Source organism: Salmo trutta, chromosome 13 (genome assembly GCF_901001165.1).
Source record: "Salmo trutta chromosome 13, fSalTru1.1, whole genome shotgun sequence".
Taxonomy (NCBI): Eukaryota; Metazoa; Chordata; class Actinopteri; order Salmoniformes; family Salmonidae; genus Salmo; species Salmo trutta.
The window spans coordinates 35,548,247-35,567,143 of NC_042969.1; the positions used below are offsets into that span (position 1 = coordinate 35,548,247).

At 47.2% G+C, this 18,897-nt stretch overlaps 1 protein-coding gene across 2 annotated transcripts in view; it reads right to left on the reverse strand.

Moving 5' to 3' along the window:
• The window catches only part of LOC115205723 (glycine receptor subunit alphaZ1), a 119,839-nt gene that overhangs the window by 25,243 nt on the left and 75,699 nt on the right, over nt 1-18,897 (reverse strand). For both annotated transcript variants that reach the window (XM_029771992.1, XM_029771991.1), the window contains 2 exons: nt 11,416-11,498; nt 10,751-10,888 (listed from right to left, as the gene is read on the reverse strand). In XM_029771992.1, coding sequence (XP_029627852.1) covers nt 10,751-10,888; nt 11,416-11,498 — 221 coding nt within the window. The remainder of the gene's footprint in view (nt 1-10,750; nt 10,889-11,415; nt 11,499-18,897) is intronic.

Consider the following 18,897-nt stretch of genomic DNA (forward strand, 5'->3'; position numbering starts at 1 on the left):
TGGCCCAACCTACATGGACTAGGGAAAGGGGGAAGGGGACATTACATGTGATCTGAACCAATCTACATGGACTAGGGAAAGGGGGGAAGGGATATAAACAGGACAAAGTATGAACGCTGAAGGAAGGACGCAGTGGGGTCGAGGAATCGTCTCTCCTCAAATCACTAGATTGCTGCCTATAAACTTGAGACAAATGTACATTTTGTGCTCGATTGAGGAGCAGATAAGCACGTACACACGGTGCAGCATGGCTGGTGAATAATATTTGATTTGATTTATTTCACCTTTATTTAACTAGGCAAGTCAGTTAAGAACAAATTCTTATTTACAATGATGGCCTACCAAAAAGAAAAGGCCTGCTATGGGGACGGGGGCTAGGATTAAAAATAAAAATATAGGACAAAACACACATCACGACAAGAGAGACACCACAACACTACATAAAGAGAGACCGAAGACAACAGCATAGCATGGCAGCAACACATGACAACACTACATGGCAGCAGCACAAAACATGGTACAAACATTATTGGGCACAGAGAACAGCACAAAGGGCAAGAAGGTATAGGCAACAATAATTCACGCGCAGCAGCCACAACTGTCAGTAAGTGTCCACGATTGAGTCTTTGAATGAAGAGATGGAGATGAAACTGTCCAGGTTGAGTGTTTTTTGCAGCTCGTTCCAGTCTCTAGCTGCAGTGAACTGAAAAGAGGACCGATCCAGGGATGTGTGTGCTTTGGGGACCTATAACAGAATGTGACTGGCAGAACGGGTGTTGTATGTGGAGGATGAGGGCTGCAATAGGTATCTCAGATAGTGAGCGTTTTATGAATAAGCATCAACCAGTGGGTCTTGCGACGGGTATACAGAAATGACCAGTTTACAGAGGAGTATAGAGTACAGTGATGTTTCCTATAAGGAGCATTGGTGGCAAATCTGATTGCCGAATGGCAAAGAACATCTAGCCGCTCGAGAGCACCCTTACCTGCCAATCTATAAATTACGTCTCTGTGATCTAGCATGGGTAGGATGTTCATCTGAATCAGGGTTAGTTTGGCAGCTGGGGTGAAAGAGGAGCGATTACGATAGAGGAAACCAAGTCTAGATTTAACCTTAGCCTGCAGCTTTGATATGTGCTGAGAGAAGGACAGTGTACCGTCTAGCCATAATCCCAAGTATTTGTATGAGGTGACTACCTCAATCTCTAAACCCTCAGAGGTAGTAATCACACCTGTGGGGGGAGAGGCATTCTTCTTACAAAACCACATGACCTTTGTTTTGGAGATATTCAGAACAAGGTTAAGGGCAGGGAAAGCTTGTTGGACACTAAGAAAACTTTGCTGTAGAGCATTTAACACAAAATCCAGGGAGGGGCCAGCTGAGTATACGACTGTATCATCTGCATATAAATGGATGAGAGAGCTTCCTACTGCCTGAGCTATGTTGTTGATGTAAATTGAGAAGAACGTGGGGCCTAGGATTGAGCCTTGGGGTACTCCCTTAGTGACAGGCAGTGGCTGAGCCAGCAGATTTTCTGACTTTATACACTGCACTCTTTGAGAGAGGTAGTTAGCAAACCAGCCCAAAGACCCCTCACATACACCAATACTCCTTAGCCGGCACACAAGAATGGAATGGTCTACCGTATCAAAAGCTTTGGCCAAGTCAATAAAAATAGCAGCACAACATTGCTTAGAATCAAGGGCAATGTTGATATCATTTAGGACCTTTAAGGTTGCAGTGACACATCCATAACCTGAGTGGATGTAACGATGACCCCGTAACGATGATGCTGAGTCAAGAAGCAGGTGCAGGTAAAATGTTTAATGAAAACAACAAACATGAAACAAGACAGCGTAACAGAAGCGAGGTAACATGAACACCGGTGCAAAACCAACTGAGGAATGAACAAAAGGAAGGGACCTATAAAGGGGAGGTAATGAGGTCCAGTTGTGAATCATAACGAGGAGTGCCAGCTGCGCGGAATGATGATTCCCAGGACCGGTGGTTAGTATTCCGGCGACGTTGCACGCCGGAGGGGAGGAGCAGATGTGACATTACCCCCCCTGACGCACGGCTCCTGCCGCAGGACGTCGCCGACTAGGAGGACGACCTCGGGACGAGGAGCGGGTCGATCCGGGTGGTGAAGGTGGAAATCACAGAAGATGTTGAGATCCAGAATGTCCTCCACCGGAACCCAACACCGTTCCTCAGGACCATACCCCTCCCAGTCCACCAGATACTGGAGCCGACCCCCATGTTGCTGGGAATCCAGCAGAGATCTGACAGCATACGCCGGACTGCCCTCGATGTCCAGGGGGGGTGGTGGGGTGTCATGGGGGACAGCATCAGCTAGGGGACCAGGAACCACCGGCTTGAGAAGGGAGACATGAAACGAGGGTGAGATACGGTAGTGAATGGGCAGTTGTAACCAATACGTCACCTCGTTGACCCTCTGGAGAACCTTGAATGACCCCACAAACCGGGGTCTTAGTTTCTTGCAGGGCAGGCGGAGTGGGAGGTTCCTGGTAGAGAGCCAGACGCGTTCCCCAGTGTGGAACACAGGGGTCTCACTGCAGTGGCGGTCTGCCTGTTCTTTTTGACGATGGACGGCGCGCTGGAGTCTCGCGTGAACTTCGCTCCACACTTCTTCTGCATGCCGGAACCACTCATCAACCGCAGGAGCCTCGGTCTGGCCTGGAGTCCACGGAGCCAGGCCTGGCTGAAAACCCAGAACACACTGGAAGGGAGTCAACCCTGTGGAGGAGTGTCGCAGCGAATTCTGGTCGTACTCTGCCCATGGAAGGAATAGTGCCCACTCACCCTGACGGTCCAGACAGTGACTCCTCAGGAACCTCCCCAGCTCCTGATTCATCCTCTCCACCTGCCCGTTGGACTGAGGCCGATACCCGGAAGTGATGCTGGCCGTGACCCCGAGCTTCTCCATGAAGGCCCTCCATACTCGTGACGTGAATTGGGGTCCATGGTCGGAGACGATGTCCTCCGGAAGGCCATAATGTCAGAAGACCTGCTTGAAGTGTGTCTCAGCGACCAGGAGAGCAGTGGGGAGACCAGGAAAAGGAATTAAACGACATGACTTTGAAAATCTATCCACTACCACCAGAATGGTGGTGAAACCGTCAGAGGAGGGGAGATCGGTTACAAAGTCAATGGATAGATGAGGCCAGGGTCGCTGAGGCACAGGAAGCGGTAGGAGCTTCTCTGCTGGAGCATTCCGGGGAGACTTGGTTTGGGCACATATGGAACAGGAGTTGACATAACGAGTGACATCCTGCGTCAAGGTGGGTCACCAGTACTTCTCAGCAATGGAATGGATGGTGCGAGAAATACCTGGATGTCCAGCAATGACAGCTGTGTGTGCTCAGGTCAGTAGCCGATCCCTTATCCCTGTGGGAACGTAGGTGCGCCCAGGTGGACAGTTCAGGGGCGCGGGCTCCCTCTCTTGAGCCTGGTGGATCTCCACATCTATGTCCCAGACCACAGGAGCTACGACTCTGGATGATGGGATTATAGGCTCACAGGACAGAGCCCTCTCCTGAAATCATAGAGGCGGGACAAGGCATCGGCCTTGGTGTTCTTTGAGCCTGGGCGATAGGTTATGCTTGAAGTTAAACCTTGCGATGAAAAAGTCCCACCTTGCATGCAGTCTATTCAGCCTCCTCGCTGTCCAAATGTACTCCAGGTTCCTGTGGTCGGTGAGGATGACGAATTGTTCCTTGGCGCCCTACAGCCAGTGTCTCCACTCCTCTAATGCCAACTTCACCGCCAGGAGCTCTCGATCGCCGACTTCGTAGTTACTTTCTGCAGGGGACATTTTCTTAGAATAAAACGCACATGGGCACAACTTCTGCAGGTTCTCTTGTCGTTGAGACAAAACTGTCCCCACGCCTACCTCGGAAGTGTCCACCTCCACCACAAAGGATATCGTGGGATCTGGATGTTTCAGCAATGGGGCGGAGGTGAAACGTCCCTTGAGAAGACGGAAGGCCTCATCGGCTGCTGGACCCCACACCAACCTACGGGGGCCTCCCTTAACCTCTTATGGCTAGGGGGCAGTATTTTCACGGCTGGATAAAAAACGTACCCGATTTAATCTGATTATTAGTCCTGCCCAGAAACTAGAATATGCATATAATTATTAGCTTTGGAGAGAAAACACTCCACAGTTTCTGAAACTGTTTGAATGGTGTCTGTGAGTATAACAGAACTCCTATGGCAGGCAAAAACCTGAGATGCTTCTGTTCAGGAAGTACCCTGTCAGACCTTTTATTTTCTTTGTTTGACATCTCTTCCAAAAACTCAGGATCTCTGCTGTTACGTGACACTTCGCACGTCTCCAATGGAGTCTCAGAGCCCGGGAAAAACAGGAATGACGTAATTCAAAGCCCTGGCTGAAACAAAGGAGAGCAAAAGCTAAGTGGTCACTCAGTGGACTAAGCCTTACGCTCGCGACCCGCCCCGCCCCCGGCTTTCGGTTTTTCCCTCAGTATACAGACAGGCAGATTCCAGGTCGGAATATTATCGCTTTTCTACGAGATAAATTGCATAAAAATTGGTTTTAAACAGCGGTTGACATGCTTCGAAGTACGGTAATGGAATATTTAGAATTTTTTTGTCAAATTCTGCGTCATGCTCATGGCCGAGATTTAGCGTTGGGATAGTGTCTAGAACGCACGAACAAAACGTCTTGATGGAACATAACGATGGATTATTTGGGACCAAACCTACATTTGTTATTGAAGTAGAAGTCCTGGCAGTGTATTCTGACGAAGAACAAGCAAGGTAAGAACATTTTTCTTATAGGAAATGTGATTTTGGTGAAGGCTAAACTGGTTGGGTGTCTAAATAGCTAGCCCTGTGATGCCGGGCTATGTACTTAGATTATTGCAAAATGTGCTTCATCCGAAAAGCTATTTTAAAATCGGACATATCGAGTGCATAGAGGAGTTCTGTATCTATAATTCTTAAAATAATTGTTATGCTTTTTGTGAACGTTTATCGTGAGTAATTTAGTAAAATCACCGGAAGTGTTCGGTGGGAATGCTAGTTCTGAACGTCACATGCTAATGTAAAAAGCTGGTTTTTGATATAAATATGAACTTGATTGAACAGACATGCATGTATTGTATAACATAATGTCCTAGGTGTGTCATCTGATGAAGATCACAAAAGGTTAGTGCTGCATTTAGCTATGGTTTGGGTTTATGTGACATGATATGCTAGCTTGAAAAATGGGTGTCTGATTATTTCTGGCTGGGTACTCTGCTGACATAATCTAATGTTTTGCTTTCGCTGTAAAGCCTTTTTGAAATCGGACAGTGTGGTTAGATAAAGGAGAGTCTTGTCTTTAAATAGCTGTAAAATAGTCATATGTTTGAAAAATGGAAGTTTTCGGATTTTAGAGGAGTTTGTATTTCGCGCCCCGCCCATCATTGGATATTGGAGCAGACTGTAGATGTAAGAGGTTAAGGAGAGAAGTGAGAGGAGTGGCAACAAAGCTGAAATTCCTGATGAAACGACGGTAGAAGTTGACAAACCCCAAAAACCATTGTAACCCTTTAATGGTGGTTGGGACTGGCCATGACCTGACTGCATCTACCTTCTTGTCGATTGTAGGCACTCCGCAGGTCCAGTTTGGTGAAGAACCGGGCCCCGTGGAGCTGCTCGATGGCATATGGCACCAACGGGAGGGGGTACCAATACTTCTTGGTAACTACATTGAGTCCTCTGTAATCAATGCAAGGGTGTAATCCTCCATCCTTCTTGGCCACGAAGAAGAAACCAGCCAACGCAGGAGAAGTGGACGCGCGGATGAACCCCTGTTGGAGCGCCTACTGAATGTAATCCTCCATGGCCTGGGTCTCAGCCACAATAGAGGGTAGATGCGTCTGCGCAGAGGTGTTGTATCAGCAAGCAGGTCGATGGCCACAGTCCCAGGGGCGATGATGAGGGAGACAGGTGGCCCAGGTCTTGGAGAATACCTCCCTCAGATCCTGGTATACCTCCAGGATGTTGGGCTGAAGGGCAAACAAAGGCCTCTCAAACGATGTGGAATCACAGGGAACAGGGAAGCAGGCCCTCCGGCATTTAGGTGACCAGTCTGATTCTCATCCTCGACCATGAAATGGTGGGATTATGGCGTTGAAGCCAAGGGAGGCCGAGGATGATTTTGTGAACTGGTGCACTGGTGATGAAGAAGGGGATATGTGAGCGGTTGAGTGAGGGTGAGCGGTTGAGTGAGGGTGAGCGGTTGAGTGATGTGTGTAATGGTTCCGGATCCTAATGGCCGATAATCGAGACCTTGCACCAGAAAAGTAGAGGAGAGCGGGTATGAAGTAATATTGAGAGAGAAGGCAAGGGTCTAATTCATAAGAAATCCATAAAATTCCCTCCTTGACCACAGTACATACAGAGCCCCAGTTGTATCCATCTGCGGCGCTCCGCCGTGGGGAGGCATGTGACCCCTACCTCCATGGTTTCAGGCTCTGATTCTGAGTGTTCGCCGAAGGAGAGAGAGAAGCAATGAGAATGCCGACGCTACCGGAGAAGGTTATCCAGACGGATGGCCATCGCAATGAGTGTGTCCAGAGTAAGGTTGACGTGTCGGCAGGCCAATTCCGTCTGGACCTCCTCGCGCAGACCTCTTCTAAATAGCATGCGAAGCGCCGGTTCATTCCATCCACTGGATGCTGCTACTGTCCTGAAAGTGAGCGCGTACTCAGCAGCTGTCTGATCCCCCTGCCTTAATTGAAGTAGACACTCACCTCCCTCTCTGCCCTCCGGGGGATGATCAAAGATACATTTAAAACAAAGCCATAAATCCCTCATATGAATTTAGCTCCTCCTCTCTTCTCTCCCAGACAGCTGTAGCCCATTCCAATGCCCACCCCATCAGCAGAGAAATACCCGTGGCAACCTTAAACCGCTCGGTGGTGGGGGCTCCCATCTGGTGTGTAAAATAAAGGTAGCACTGAAGTAGGAAGCCACGTCATTTGGATGGGGTACCGTCATATTTCTCTGAGAGGGATAAATGGGCATTGCTGACCGGAACGGGTTGCTGAATGGGCTGTTGGGCTGGCTCACTGGGTAGGTTGGATCCTGAGTTTCCTCCACTAGTACGATGCTGCGTCTCCCGGGAATGTTTGAGACGCTGCAAACTGCGAAGGACCTCTTCCATGGCCGTCCCCAGTTGTGCCAGCTGGTCATGCTGCTGACGCAGAAGGTAACCCTGTTCATCGACCGTCAGAGAGATATCCGATTTTCCGGCTTTTTCCATTGTTGGAGTTGGTATTCTGTAACGATGACACCGTGAGTCGAGAAGCAGGTGCAGGTAAAATGTTTAATGAAAACAACAAACATGAAACAAGACAGCGTAACAGAAGCGAGGCAACATGAACACAGGTGCAATACCAACTGAGGAATAAACAAAAGGAAGGGACCTATGAAGGGGAGGTAATGAGGTCAGGTGTGAATCATAATGATGAGTGCCAGCTGCGCGTAATGATGAGTGCCAGGTGTGCGCAATGATGATTCCCAGGGACGGTGGTTAGTATTCCAGCGACGTCGCACGCCGGAGGGGAGGAGCAGGAGTAGACGTGACAGCGGAAACCAGATTGCATACCAGAGAGAATACTATAGACACCAAGAAAGCCAATCAGTTGATTATTTAGAAGTTTTTCCAACAATTTTGATAAATAGGGCAAAATAGAAATTGGCCTATAACAAGTTAGGATAAAAATAAAGGACGCACCGTGGCTGCCTTCCAAGCAATGGGAACCTCCCCAGAGAGGAGAGACAGGTTAAAAAGGTTGGAGATAGACTTGGCGATGATAGGGGCAGCAACCTTAAAGAAGAAAGGGTCTAAACCATCTGACCCAGATGGTTTTTTGGGGTCAAGTTTAAGGAGCTCCTTTAGCACCTCGAACTCAGTGACCGCCTGCAGGGAGAAAATTTGTAGCGGGGCAGGGGAAAAAGAGGGAGGAGCATTGGTGCTAGTCGCATTAGAAGGGGTGGGAGAGATGAAGAAATGTTGGACGGGCAAGGAGGCATGGCTGAGTCAAAAGGGAATCCTGACTTAATGAAGTGGTGATTAAAGAGCTCAGTCATGTGCTCCTTGTCAGTAACAACCACATCATCAACATTAAGGGACATGGGCAGCTGTGACGAGGAGGGTTTAAACATTTTCCAGAACTTCTTGGGGTTAGACCCACAGAGAGTGAACTGCTCCTTAAAGTAAATAACTTTGGCCTTCTGGATAGCCTGAGTGCACTTACATGTATTTCTCATTTGTCTGAACGAGAGCCAGTCAGCCTGAGTATGTGTGTGCCGAGCCTTTGGCCAAATTGAGTTATTGAGGTGGAGTAACTCTGCCAGATCACAGTTGAACCAGGGGTTGAACCTGTTTTTAATTCTCATTTTCTTTATGGGGGCATGTTTGTTAACAATAGCACTGAACATTTAAAAAAAGAAGGTCCAGGCATCTTTTACAGATGCCAGGTCATGAAGGAATGCTTGCTCATTAAAGTTTTTTAGCAAGTGTCGATGACAAATCAGGACAGATAATAGGCCACAGTCAGGACAGAGGGGGAGGGGGAGAAGGGGGAGTGGGGGGCTTGGGGGGCTTGGGAAGAGAGAGAGGGAGGGAGGGGTTTGAGAGAAAAAAGAGAGATGGGTTAGAGAGAGGGTGATAGACAGAGAGAGAGAGAGAGAGAGAGGGAGAGCGAGAGAGAGAGAGAGAGAGAGAGAGCGCATGAGGGAGGGAGGGAATGATAGAACGAGATCAAGAGTGAGTACTACTCAGTGGTGATCCCTCATTTCCTCTCCCTGGTCATATGAGACATCATACTGCAGTACTACTCAGTGGTGATCCCTCATTTCCTCTCCCTGGTCATATGAGATCAGGTTTGTCCCAGTATGCTCATTATGTGGCTCTGAGTGTGCCTGGTTTTAACCTGCATGCCCACTGTGTTCAGTGCTTGTGTGTGTGTTCAGTGTGTGTGTGTTCCGTGTGTGTGTGTTCAATGTCTGCGTGTGTGTGTGTGTGTGTGTGTGTGCGTGCGTGTGTGTTCAGTGTGTGTGTTTTCAATGTGTGTGTGTTCAATGTGTGCGTGTGAGTGCGTGCGTGTGTGTGTGTGTGTGTGTGCGTGTGTGTGCGTGTGTGTTTTTAATGTGTGTGTGTGTTCAATGTGTGTGTTCAGTGTGTGTGTGTGTGTGTGTGTGTGTGTGTGGAAGGCGGGGATTTAGCATGCCATCAAGCATCTGTACTCAGCCATGTCAAGGCTGTCTATGTCTGAGAGAGCAGGATTCTAGAGTTAGGAGACAGACCCCATCCATCAGCCAGCCTGTCATTTCCAGATGTCACCCTCTCCTGAGCGATGGTATGATATTTAAAATAATCAAGATTTTAATGGCACCAGATATCAATTTAATCCAATGTCAACAACACAACAAACAAAATCCTCAGAAAAAAATACAATAAAATCACATCAAATCATATCAAATCAAATGTTATCAAATCACATCAAATCATATCAAATCATATATTATCAAATCATATATTATCATATATTATCATATAATATCAAATAATATATTATCAAATCATATATTATCATATATTATCAAATCATATATTATCATATAATATCAAATCATATATTATCAAATCATATATTATCATATCATATGTTATCATATAATATCAAATCATATCAAATAATATCATACAATTTCAAATGATATCATATCATATCAAATCATATCAAATTATACCAAATCAAATAATATCAAATCAAATCATTTCAAATCATATCATATCAAATCATATCATATCAAATCGTATCAAATTATATCATATTATATCAAATCATATCATACCAAATCATATCATACCAAATCATATCAAATCATATCAAATCATATAATATCAAATCATATCATATTATATCATACCAAATCATATCAAATCATATCATATCAAATCATATCAAATCATATTTTTCTTTATTTTACCCTTTGTTGTTTTTCTCACTCTCTATTCTATTTTAGATTATTCTAGACTGACCTTCGGTCTCTGTTTAGATTCCATCTAGACCGGCCTTCAGTCTTTGTTTAGATTACATCTAGACTGGTCTTCAGTCTCTGTTTAGATTCCATCTAGACTGGCCTTTAGTCTCTGTTTAGATTCCATCTAGACTGGCCTTCAGACTCTGTTTAGATTCCATCTAGACTGGTCTTCAGTCTCTGTTTAGATTCCATCTACACTGGTCTTCAGTCTCTGTTTAGATTCCATCTAGACTGGCCTTCAGTCTCTGTTTAGATTCCACCTAGACTGGTCTTCAGTCTCTGTTTAGATTCCATCTGACTGGCCTTCAGTCTATGTTCAGATTCCATCTAGACTGGTCTTCAGTCTCTGTTTTCTTCTGTTGTATCTGGAGTGTAACAATGTGAGACTGATGAGGTTGAGTGGCCAGATGGTTTTCAGTGAATAAGGGGGCCATTTGGGACAAAGCTCTGATTGGTTCTGGTCCATCCTCCCTTCTTTCTCCCACTCTGTGTTCCAGCATGATGTGTCCTAACAATGCACCCTGTAATGTCTATGTTATGCTGTTCTCAGATAGTCAACGAAAGACCAACATAGACAAAGAGAGTTTAGCTCAACGTACAAACCCTTTAAAAAAGAGCGTATAAGAAAGAGGTAGCCTGAGAGGTGACGAGAGACAAACCAACCTGTATTGTAGTGCTTGGTACAGTATCGCAGGTCTTTCTCCTCTTTCAGTATAAACTGAGGTAATGTCAGCCCGTCTGCTACCTGCACGGCTCCCTTCTCATCCCACTCAAATATGAGATCGTTCATCGTGTAGCCAACTGGATAGGAATAGTTTGAAACAAGATCATTATTGCCACAGTATTACTACAGTCTTACAACCACAGTATCACAGTACATTCAAGCTGTTTGTTAGAGAGAAAAAATATTATTGACAATGTGGTATGATGAAGGTTTAAATGCCTTGATCAACCAACTCTACCGTAGCTCCACAGTGTTCATATAGAAGCAATACATGTTGTTTTCATTCTTCACACCTGAGAACAATGAGTCAAGAAAAAAGAAAAATCCATAATTTCCAAAGAGAATAGGTGGGGAGGGAGGGACAAGCCAGTGTTGGCTGGTTAGAGCAGGTTGGAGGAGGTTGGTCCCCCCTGACTCCCTCCCTGTCCCTTCCCTGAATCTGTTCTTTGCTGCTGGAGGGGCCGTGTAAATCACTGGCCTTTCATCATACTGTCCTCCAGACCAGAGACACATCCATCACACTAACACAAAATAAATACTTCCCCCTACCCTACCTGTGTGTGTGTGTGATAACTGTGTTCCTAAAGGATAATGGAATACTCACAACTCTCCAGCTGCATGATGCAGGTCTGTACGTCCATTGGAAAGTTCTTCAGGTCCATCGGACAGGCCAGGACCAGTGTTATTCTGGTCACATAGAATAGAACACAACAGAACAAAACAGAACAGAACAGCACAAAACAGGAAAGAGCAGAACAGACAGGCCAGGATCAGCGTTATTTTGTTAACACGTTCACATAGAATAGAATGGAATGGAATAGAATGGAATGGAGTAGAATGGAATACAATAGAATATAATGGAATAAAAAGTAATGAAATATAATAGAATAGAATGGAATGGAATGGAATACAATATAATATAATGGAATAAAAAGTAATGGAATGGAATAGAATGGAATGGCATATAATGAAATATAATAGAATGGAATGGAATAGAATAGAAGGGAATGAACTGAATATAATAGAATATAGTGGAATGAAGTAGAATATAATGGAATAGAATTGAATGGAAGAATAGAATGGAATAGAATGGAATTGAATAGAATGAAGTATTATATAATGGAATAGAATTGAATGGAAAAATGGAATAGAATAGCATATAATGGAATAGAATATAATGGGAGAATGGAATATAATAGAATGGAACAGAATAAAATGGAAGAATGGAATAGAATAGAATATAATGAATGGAATAGACAGGGTAACATATTGTTATAAACCACTTGCACAGCCTTACAGGAAGAGTAGCAGTGTAACATATTGTTCTAAACCACTTGCACAGCATTACAGGAGGAGGAGCAGGGTAACATATTGTTATAAACCTCTAGCACAGCATTACAGGAGGACAAGCAGGGTAACATATTGTTATAAACCTCTAGCACAGCATTACAGGAGGAGAAGCAGGGTAACATATTGTTATAAACCACTAGCACAGCCTTACAGGAGGAGAGGCAAGGTAACATATTGTTATAAACCACTAGCACAGCATTACAGGAGGAGAAGCAGGGTAACATATTGTTATAAACCACTTGCACAGCCTTACAGGAAGAATGGCAGGGTAACATATTGTTCTAAACCACTTGCACAGCATTACAGGATGACAAGCAGGGTAACATATTGTTCTAAACCACTAGCTCAGCCTTACAGGAGGAGCAGCAGGGTAACATATTGTTATAAACCCCTAGCACAGCATTACAGAAGGAGAAGCAGGGTAACATATTGTTACAAACCACTAGCACAGCATTACAGGAGGACAAGCAGGGTAACATATTGTTCTAAACCACTAGCTCAGCCTTACAGGAGGAGCAGCAGGGTAACATATTGTTATAAACCCCTAGCACAGCATTACAGGAGGAGAAGCAGGGTAACATATTGTTATAAACCACTAGCACAGCATTACAGGAGGAGGGGAGGGTAACATATTGTTATAACTGCGGCTATATTTCCTGTCATGATGCCTTGTAATATAAAAGGTTACAATACACATCTCAGGCATTCTTCCCCTCATGCCAAACACCTTCCTGCTTGCCATGCACGTGAACCTCATCCCCCAAAAGACTGGCTGCATCTCCATGCTATTGTTCATACCGCGAGTATAGAAAAACATCTATAGAAGCGGCAGCCATTCGTGCTTCAACCTAGACGGCTGCTGTTACTTTTATCTTGAGATACATGTAGGTAGGTGAGGAGCAGGTCTATTGGTTGCATTGCATTCATAGTTTACTTATACCGCAGTGTGATATGATCACCGTTACAAGACAAATGTTATTTATAAGGTTTATTGTTTCAGTCAGAAAAGACACTGAGGCAGGTTCTCTTTAGCGCGGGGTCAGGTGAGATCAAATACACTGAGGCAGGTTCTCTTTAGAGCGGGGTCAGGTGAGATCAAAGACACTGAGGCAGGTTCTCTTTAGCGCGGGGTCAGGTGAGATCAAATAAACTGAGGCAGGTTCTCTTTAGCGCGGGGTCAGGTGAGATCAAATACACTGAGGCAGGTTCTCTTTAGCGCGGGGTCAGGTGAGATCAAAGACACTGAGGCAGGTTCTCTTTAGCGCGGGGTCAGGTGAGATCAAATACACTGAGGCAGGTTCTCTTTAGCGCGGGGTCAGGTGAGATCAAATACACTGAGGCAGGTTCTCTTTTAGCGCGGGGTCAGGTGAGATCAAATACACTGAGGCAGGTTCTCTTTTAGCGCGGGGTCAGGTGAGATCAAATACACTGAGGCAGGTTCTCTTTAGCGCGGGGTCAGGTGAGATCAAATACACTGAGGCAGGTTCTCTTTAGCGCGGGGTCAGGTGAGATCAAATACACTGAGGCAGGTTCTCTTTAGCGCGGGGTCAGGTGAGATCAAATACACTGAGGCAGGTTCTCTTTAGCGCGGGGTCAAGTGAGATCAAATACACTGAGGCAGGATCTCTTTAGCGCGGGGTCAGGTGAGATCAAATACACTGAGGCAGGTTCTCTTTAGCGCGGGGTCAGGTGAGATCAAATACACTGAGGCAGGATCTCTTTAGCGCGGGGTCAGGTGAGATCAAATACACTGAGGCAGGTTCTCTTTAGCGCGGGGTCAGGTGAGATCAAATACACTTAGGCAGGTTCTCTTTAGCGCGGGGTCAGGTGAGATCAAATACACTGAGGCAGGTTCTCTTTAGCGCGGGGTCAGGTGAGATCAAATACACTGAGGCAGGTTCTCTTTAGCGCGGGGTCAGGTGAGATCAAATACACTGAGGCAGGTTCTCTTTAGCGCGGGGTCAGGTGAGATCAAATACACTGAGGCAGGTTCTCTTTAGCGCGGGGTCAGGTGAGACCAAAGACACTGAGGCAGGTTCTCTTTAGAGCGGGGTCAGGTGAGATCATATACACTGGGGCAGGTTCTCTTTAGTGCGGGGTCAGGTGAGATCAAAGACACTGAGGCAGGTTCTCTTTAGAGCGGGGTCAAGTGAGATCATAGACACTGAGGCAGGTTCTCTTTAGAGCGGGGTCAGGTGAGATCAAATACACTGAGGCAGGTTCTCTTTAGAGCGGGGTCAGGTGAGATCAAATACACTGGGGCAGGTTCTCTTTAGCGCGGGGTCAGGTGAGATCAAATACACTGAGGCAGGTTCTCTTTAGAGCGGGGTCAGGTGAGATCAAATACACTGAGGCAGGTTCTCTTTAGCGCGGGGTCAGGTGAGATCAAATACACTGAGGCAGGTTCTCTTTAGCGCGGGGTCAGGTGAGATCAAATACACTGAGGCAGGTTCTCTTTAGCGCGGGGTCAGGTGAGACCAAAGACACTGAGGCAGGTTCTCTTTAGAGCGGGGTCAGGTGAGATCAAATACACTGGGGCAGGTTCTCTTTAGTGCGGGGTCAGGTGAGATCAAAGACACTGAGGCAGGTTCTCTTTAGAGCGGGGTCAAGTGAGATCAAATACACTGAGGCAGGTTCTCTTTAGCGCGGGATCAGGTGAGATCAAATACACTGAGGCAGGTTCTCTTTAGCGCGGGGTCAGGTGAGATCAAATACACTTAGGCAGGTTCTCTTTAGCGCGGGGTCAGGTGAGATCAAATACACTGAGGCAGGTTCTCTTTAGCGCGGGGTCAGGTGAGATCAAATACACTGAGGCAGGTTCTCTTTAGCGCGGGGTCAGGTGAGATCAAATACACTGAGGCAGGTTCTCTTTAGCGCGGGGTCAGGTGAGACCAAAGACACTGAGGCAGGTTCTCTTTAGAGCGGGGTCAGGTGAGATCATATACACTGGGGCAGGTTCTCTTTAGTGCGGGGTCAGGTGAGATCAAAGACACTGAGGCAGGTTCTCTTTAGAGCGGGGTCAAGTGAGATCATAGACACTGAGGCAGGTTCTCTTTAGAGCGGGGTCAGGTGAGATCAAATACACTGAGGCAGGTTCTCTTTAGAGCGGGGTCAGGTGAGATCAAATACACTGGGGCAGGTTCTCTTTAGCGCGGGGTCAGGTGAGATCAAATACACTGAGGCAGGTTCTCTTTAGAGCGGGGTCAGGTGAGATCAAATACACTGAGGCAGGTTCTCTTTAGCGCGGGGTCAGGTGAGATCAAATACACTGAGGCAGGTTCTCTTTAGCGCGGGGTCAGGTGAGATCAAATACACTGAGGCAGGTTCTCTTTAGCGCGGGGTCAGGTGAGACCAAAGACACTGAGGCAGGTTCTCTTTAGAGCGGGGTCAGGTGAGATCAAATACACTGGGGCAGGTTCTCTTTAGTGCGGGGTCAGGTGAGATCAAAGACACTGAGGCAGGTTCTCTTTAGAGCGGGGTCAAGTGAGATCATAGACACTGAGGCAGGTTCTCTTTAGAGCGGGGTCAGGTGAGATCAAATACACTGAGGCAGGTTCTCTTTAGAGCGGGGTCAGGTGAGATCAAATACACTGGGGCAGGTTCTCTTTAGGGCGGGGTCAGGTGAGATCAAATACACTGAGGCAGGTTCTCTTTAGGGCGGGGTCAGGTGAGATCAAATACACTGAGGCAGGTTCTCTTTAGCGTGGGGTCAAGTGAGATCAAATACACTGAGGCAGGTTCTCTTTAGAGCGGGGTCAGGTGAGATCAAATACACTGAGGCAGGTTCTCTTTAGCGTGGGGTCAGGTGAGATCAAATACACTGAGGCAGGTTCTCTTTAGCGCGGGGTCAGGTGAGATCAAATACACTGAGGCAGGTTCTCTTTAGCGCGGGGTCAAGTGAGATCAAAGACACTGAGGCAGGTTCTTTTTAGCGCGGGGTCAGGTGAGATCAAATACACTGAGGCAGGTTCTCTTTAGCGCGGGTCAGGTGAGATCAAATACACTGAGGCAGGTTCTCTTTAGCGCGGGGTCAAGTGAGATCAAAGACACTGAGGCAGGTTCTCTTTAGCGCGGGGTCAGGTGAGATCAAAGACACTGAGGCAGGTTCTCTTTAGCGCGGGGTCAGGTGAGATCAAATACACTGAGGCAGGTTCTCTTTAGCGCGGGGTCAAGTGAGATCAAAGACACTGAGGCGGGTTCTCTTTAGCGCGGGGTCAGGTGAGATCAAATACACTGAGGCAGGTTCTCTTTAGCGCGGGGTCAGGTGAGATCAAATACACTGAGGCAGGTTCTCTTTAGCGCGGGGTCAGGTGAGATCAAATACACTGAGGCAGGTTCTCTTTAGCGCGGGGTCAGGTGAGATCAAAAACACTGAGGCAGGTTCTCTTTAGCGCGGGGTCAGGTGAGATCAAAGACACTGAGGCAGTTTCTCTTTAGTGCGGGGTCAGGGGAGAATCAAAGACACTGAGGCAGGTTCTCTTTAGCGCGGGGTCAAGTGAGATCAAAGACACTGAGGCAGGTTCTCTTTAGCGCAGGGTCAGGTGAGATCAAATACACTGAGGCAGGTTCTCTTTAGCGCGGGGTCAGGTGAGATCAAATACACTGGGGCAGGTTCTCTTTAGTGCGGGGTCAGGTGAGATCAAAGACACTGAGGCAGGTTCTCTTTAGAGCGGGGTCAAGTGAGATCATAGACACTGAGGCAGGTTCTCTTTAGAGCGGGGTCAGGTGAGATCAAATACACTGAGGCAGGTTCTCTTTAGAGTGGGGTCAGGTGAGATCAAATACACTGGGGCAGGTTCTCTTTAGCGCGGGGTCAGGTGAGATCAAATACACTGAGGCAGGTTCTCTTTAGCGCGGGGTCAAGTGAGATCAAATACACTGAGGCAGGTTCTCTTTAGCGCGGGGTCAGGTGAGATCAAATACACTGAGGCAGGTTCTCTTTAGCGCGGGGTCAGGTGAGATCAAATACACTGAGGCAGGTTCTCTTTAGCGCGGGGTCAGGTGAGACCAAAGACACTGAGGCAGGTTCTCTTTAGAGCGGGGTCAGGTGAGACCAAAGACACTGAGGCAGGTTCTCTTTAGAGCGGGGTCAGGTGAGATCAAAGACACTGAGGCAGGTTCTCTTTAGAGCGGGGTCAAGTGAGATCATAGACACTGAGGCAGGTTCTCTTTAGAGCGGGGTCAGGTGAGATCAAATACACTGAGGCAGGTTCTCTTTAGAGCGGGGTCAGGTGAGATCAAATACACTGGGGCAGGTTCTCTTTAGGGCGGGGTCAGGTGAGATCAAATACACTGAGGCAGGTTCTCTTTAGCGTGGGGTCAGGTGAGATCAAATACACTGAGGCAGGTTCTCTTTAGAGCGGGGTCAGGTGAGATCAAATACACTGGGGCAGGTTCTCTTTAGCGCGGGGTCAGGTGAGATCAAATACACTGAGGCAGGTTCTCTTTAGCGTGGGGTCAGGTGAGATCAAATACACTGAGGCAGGTTCTCTTTAGCGCGGGGTCAGGTGAGATCAAATACACTGAGGCAGGTTCTCTTTAGCGCGGGGTCAAGTGAGATCAAAGACACTGAGGCAGGTTCTTTTTAGCGCGGGGTCAGGTGAGATCAAATACACTGAGGCAGGTTCTCTTTAGCGCGGGGTCAGGTGAGATCAAATACACTGAGGCAGGTTCTCTTTAGCGCGGGGTCAAGTGAGATCAAAGACACTGAGGCAGGTTCTCTTTAGCGCGGGGTCAGGTGAGATCAAATACACTGAGGCAGGTTCTCTTTAGCGCGGGGTCAGGTGAGATCAAATACACTGAGGCAGGTTCTCTTTAGCGCGGGGTCAAGTGAGATCAAAGACACTGAGGCAGGTTCTCTTTAGCGCGGGGTCAGGTGAGATCAAAGACACTGAGGCAGGTTCTCTTTAGCGCGGGGTCAGGTGAGATCAAATACACTGAGGCAGGGTATATTTAGCGCGGGGTCAAGTGAGATCAAATACACAGAGGCAGGTTCTCTTTAGCGCGGGGTCAGGTGAGATCAAAAACACTGAGGCAGGTTCTCTTTAGCGCGGGGTCAGGTGAGATCAAAGACACTGAGGCAGTTTCTCTTTAGTGCGGGGTCAGGGGAGAATCAAAGACACTGAGGCAGGTTCTCTTTAGCGCGGGGTCAAGTGAGATCAAAGACACTGAGGCAGGTTCTCTTTAGCGCGGGGTCAGGTGAGATCAAAGACACTGAGGCAGGTTCTCTTTAGCGCGGGGTCAGGTGAGATCAAAGACACTGGGGCAGGTTCTCTTTAGCGCGGGGTCAGGTGAGATCAAATACACTGAGGCAGGTTCTCTTTAGCGCGAGGTCAGGTGAGATCAAATACACTGAGGCAGGTTCTCTTTAGTGCGGGGTCAGGGGAGAATCAAAGACACTGAGGCAGGTTCTCTTTAGCGCGGGGTCAAGTGAGATCAAAGACACTGAGGCAGGTTCTCTTTAGCGCGGGGTCAGGTAGGATCAAATACACTGAGGCAGGTTCTCTTTAGCGTGGGGTCAGGTGAGATCAAATACACTGAGGCAGGTTCTCTTTAGTGCGGGGTCAGGGGAGAATCAAAGACACTGAGGCAGGTTCTCTTTAGCGCGGGGTCAAGTGAGATCAAAGACACTGAGGCAGGTTCTCTTTAGCGCGGGGTCAGGTAGGATCAAATACACTGAGGCAGGTTCTCTTTAGCGCGGGGTCAGGTGAGATCAAATACACTGAGGCAGGTTCTC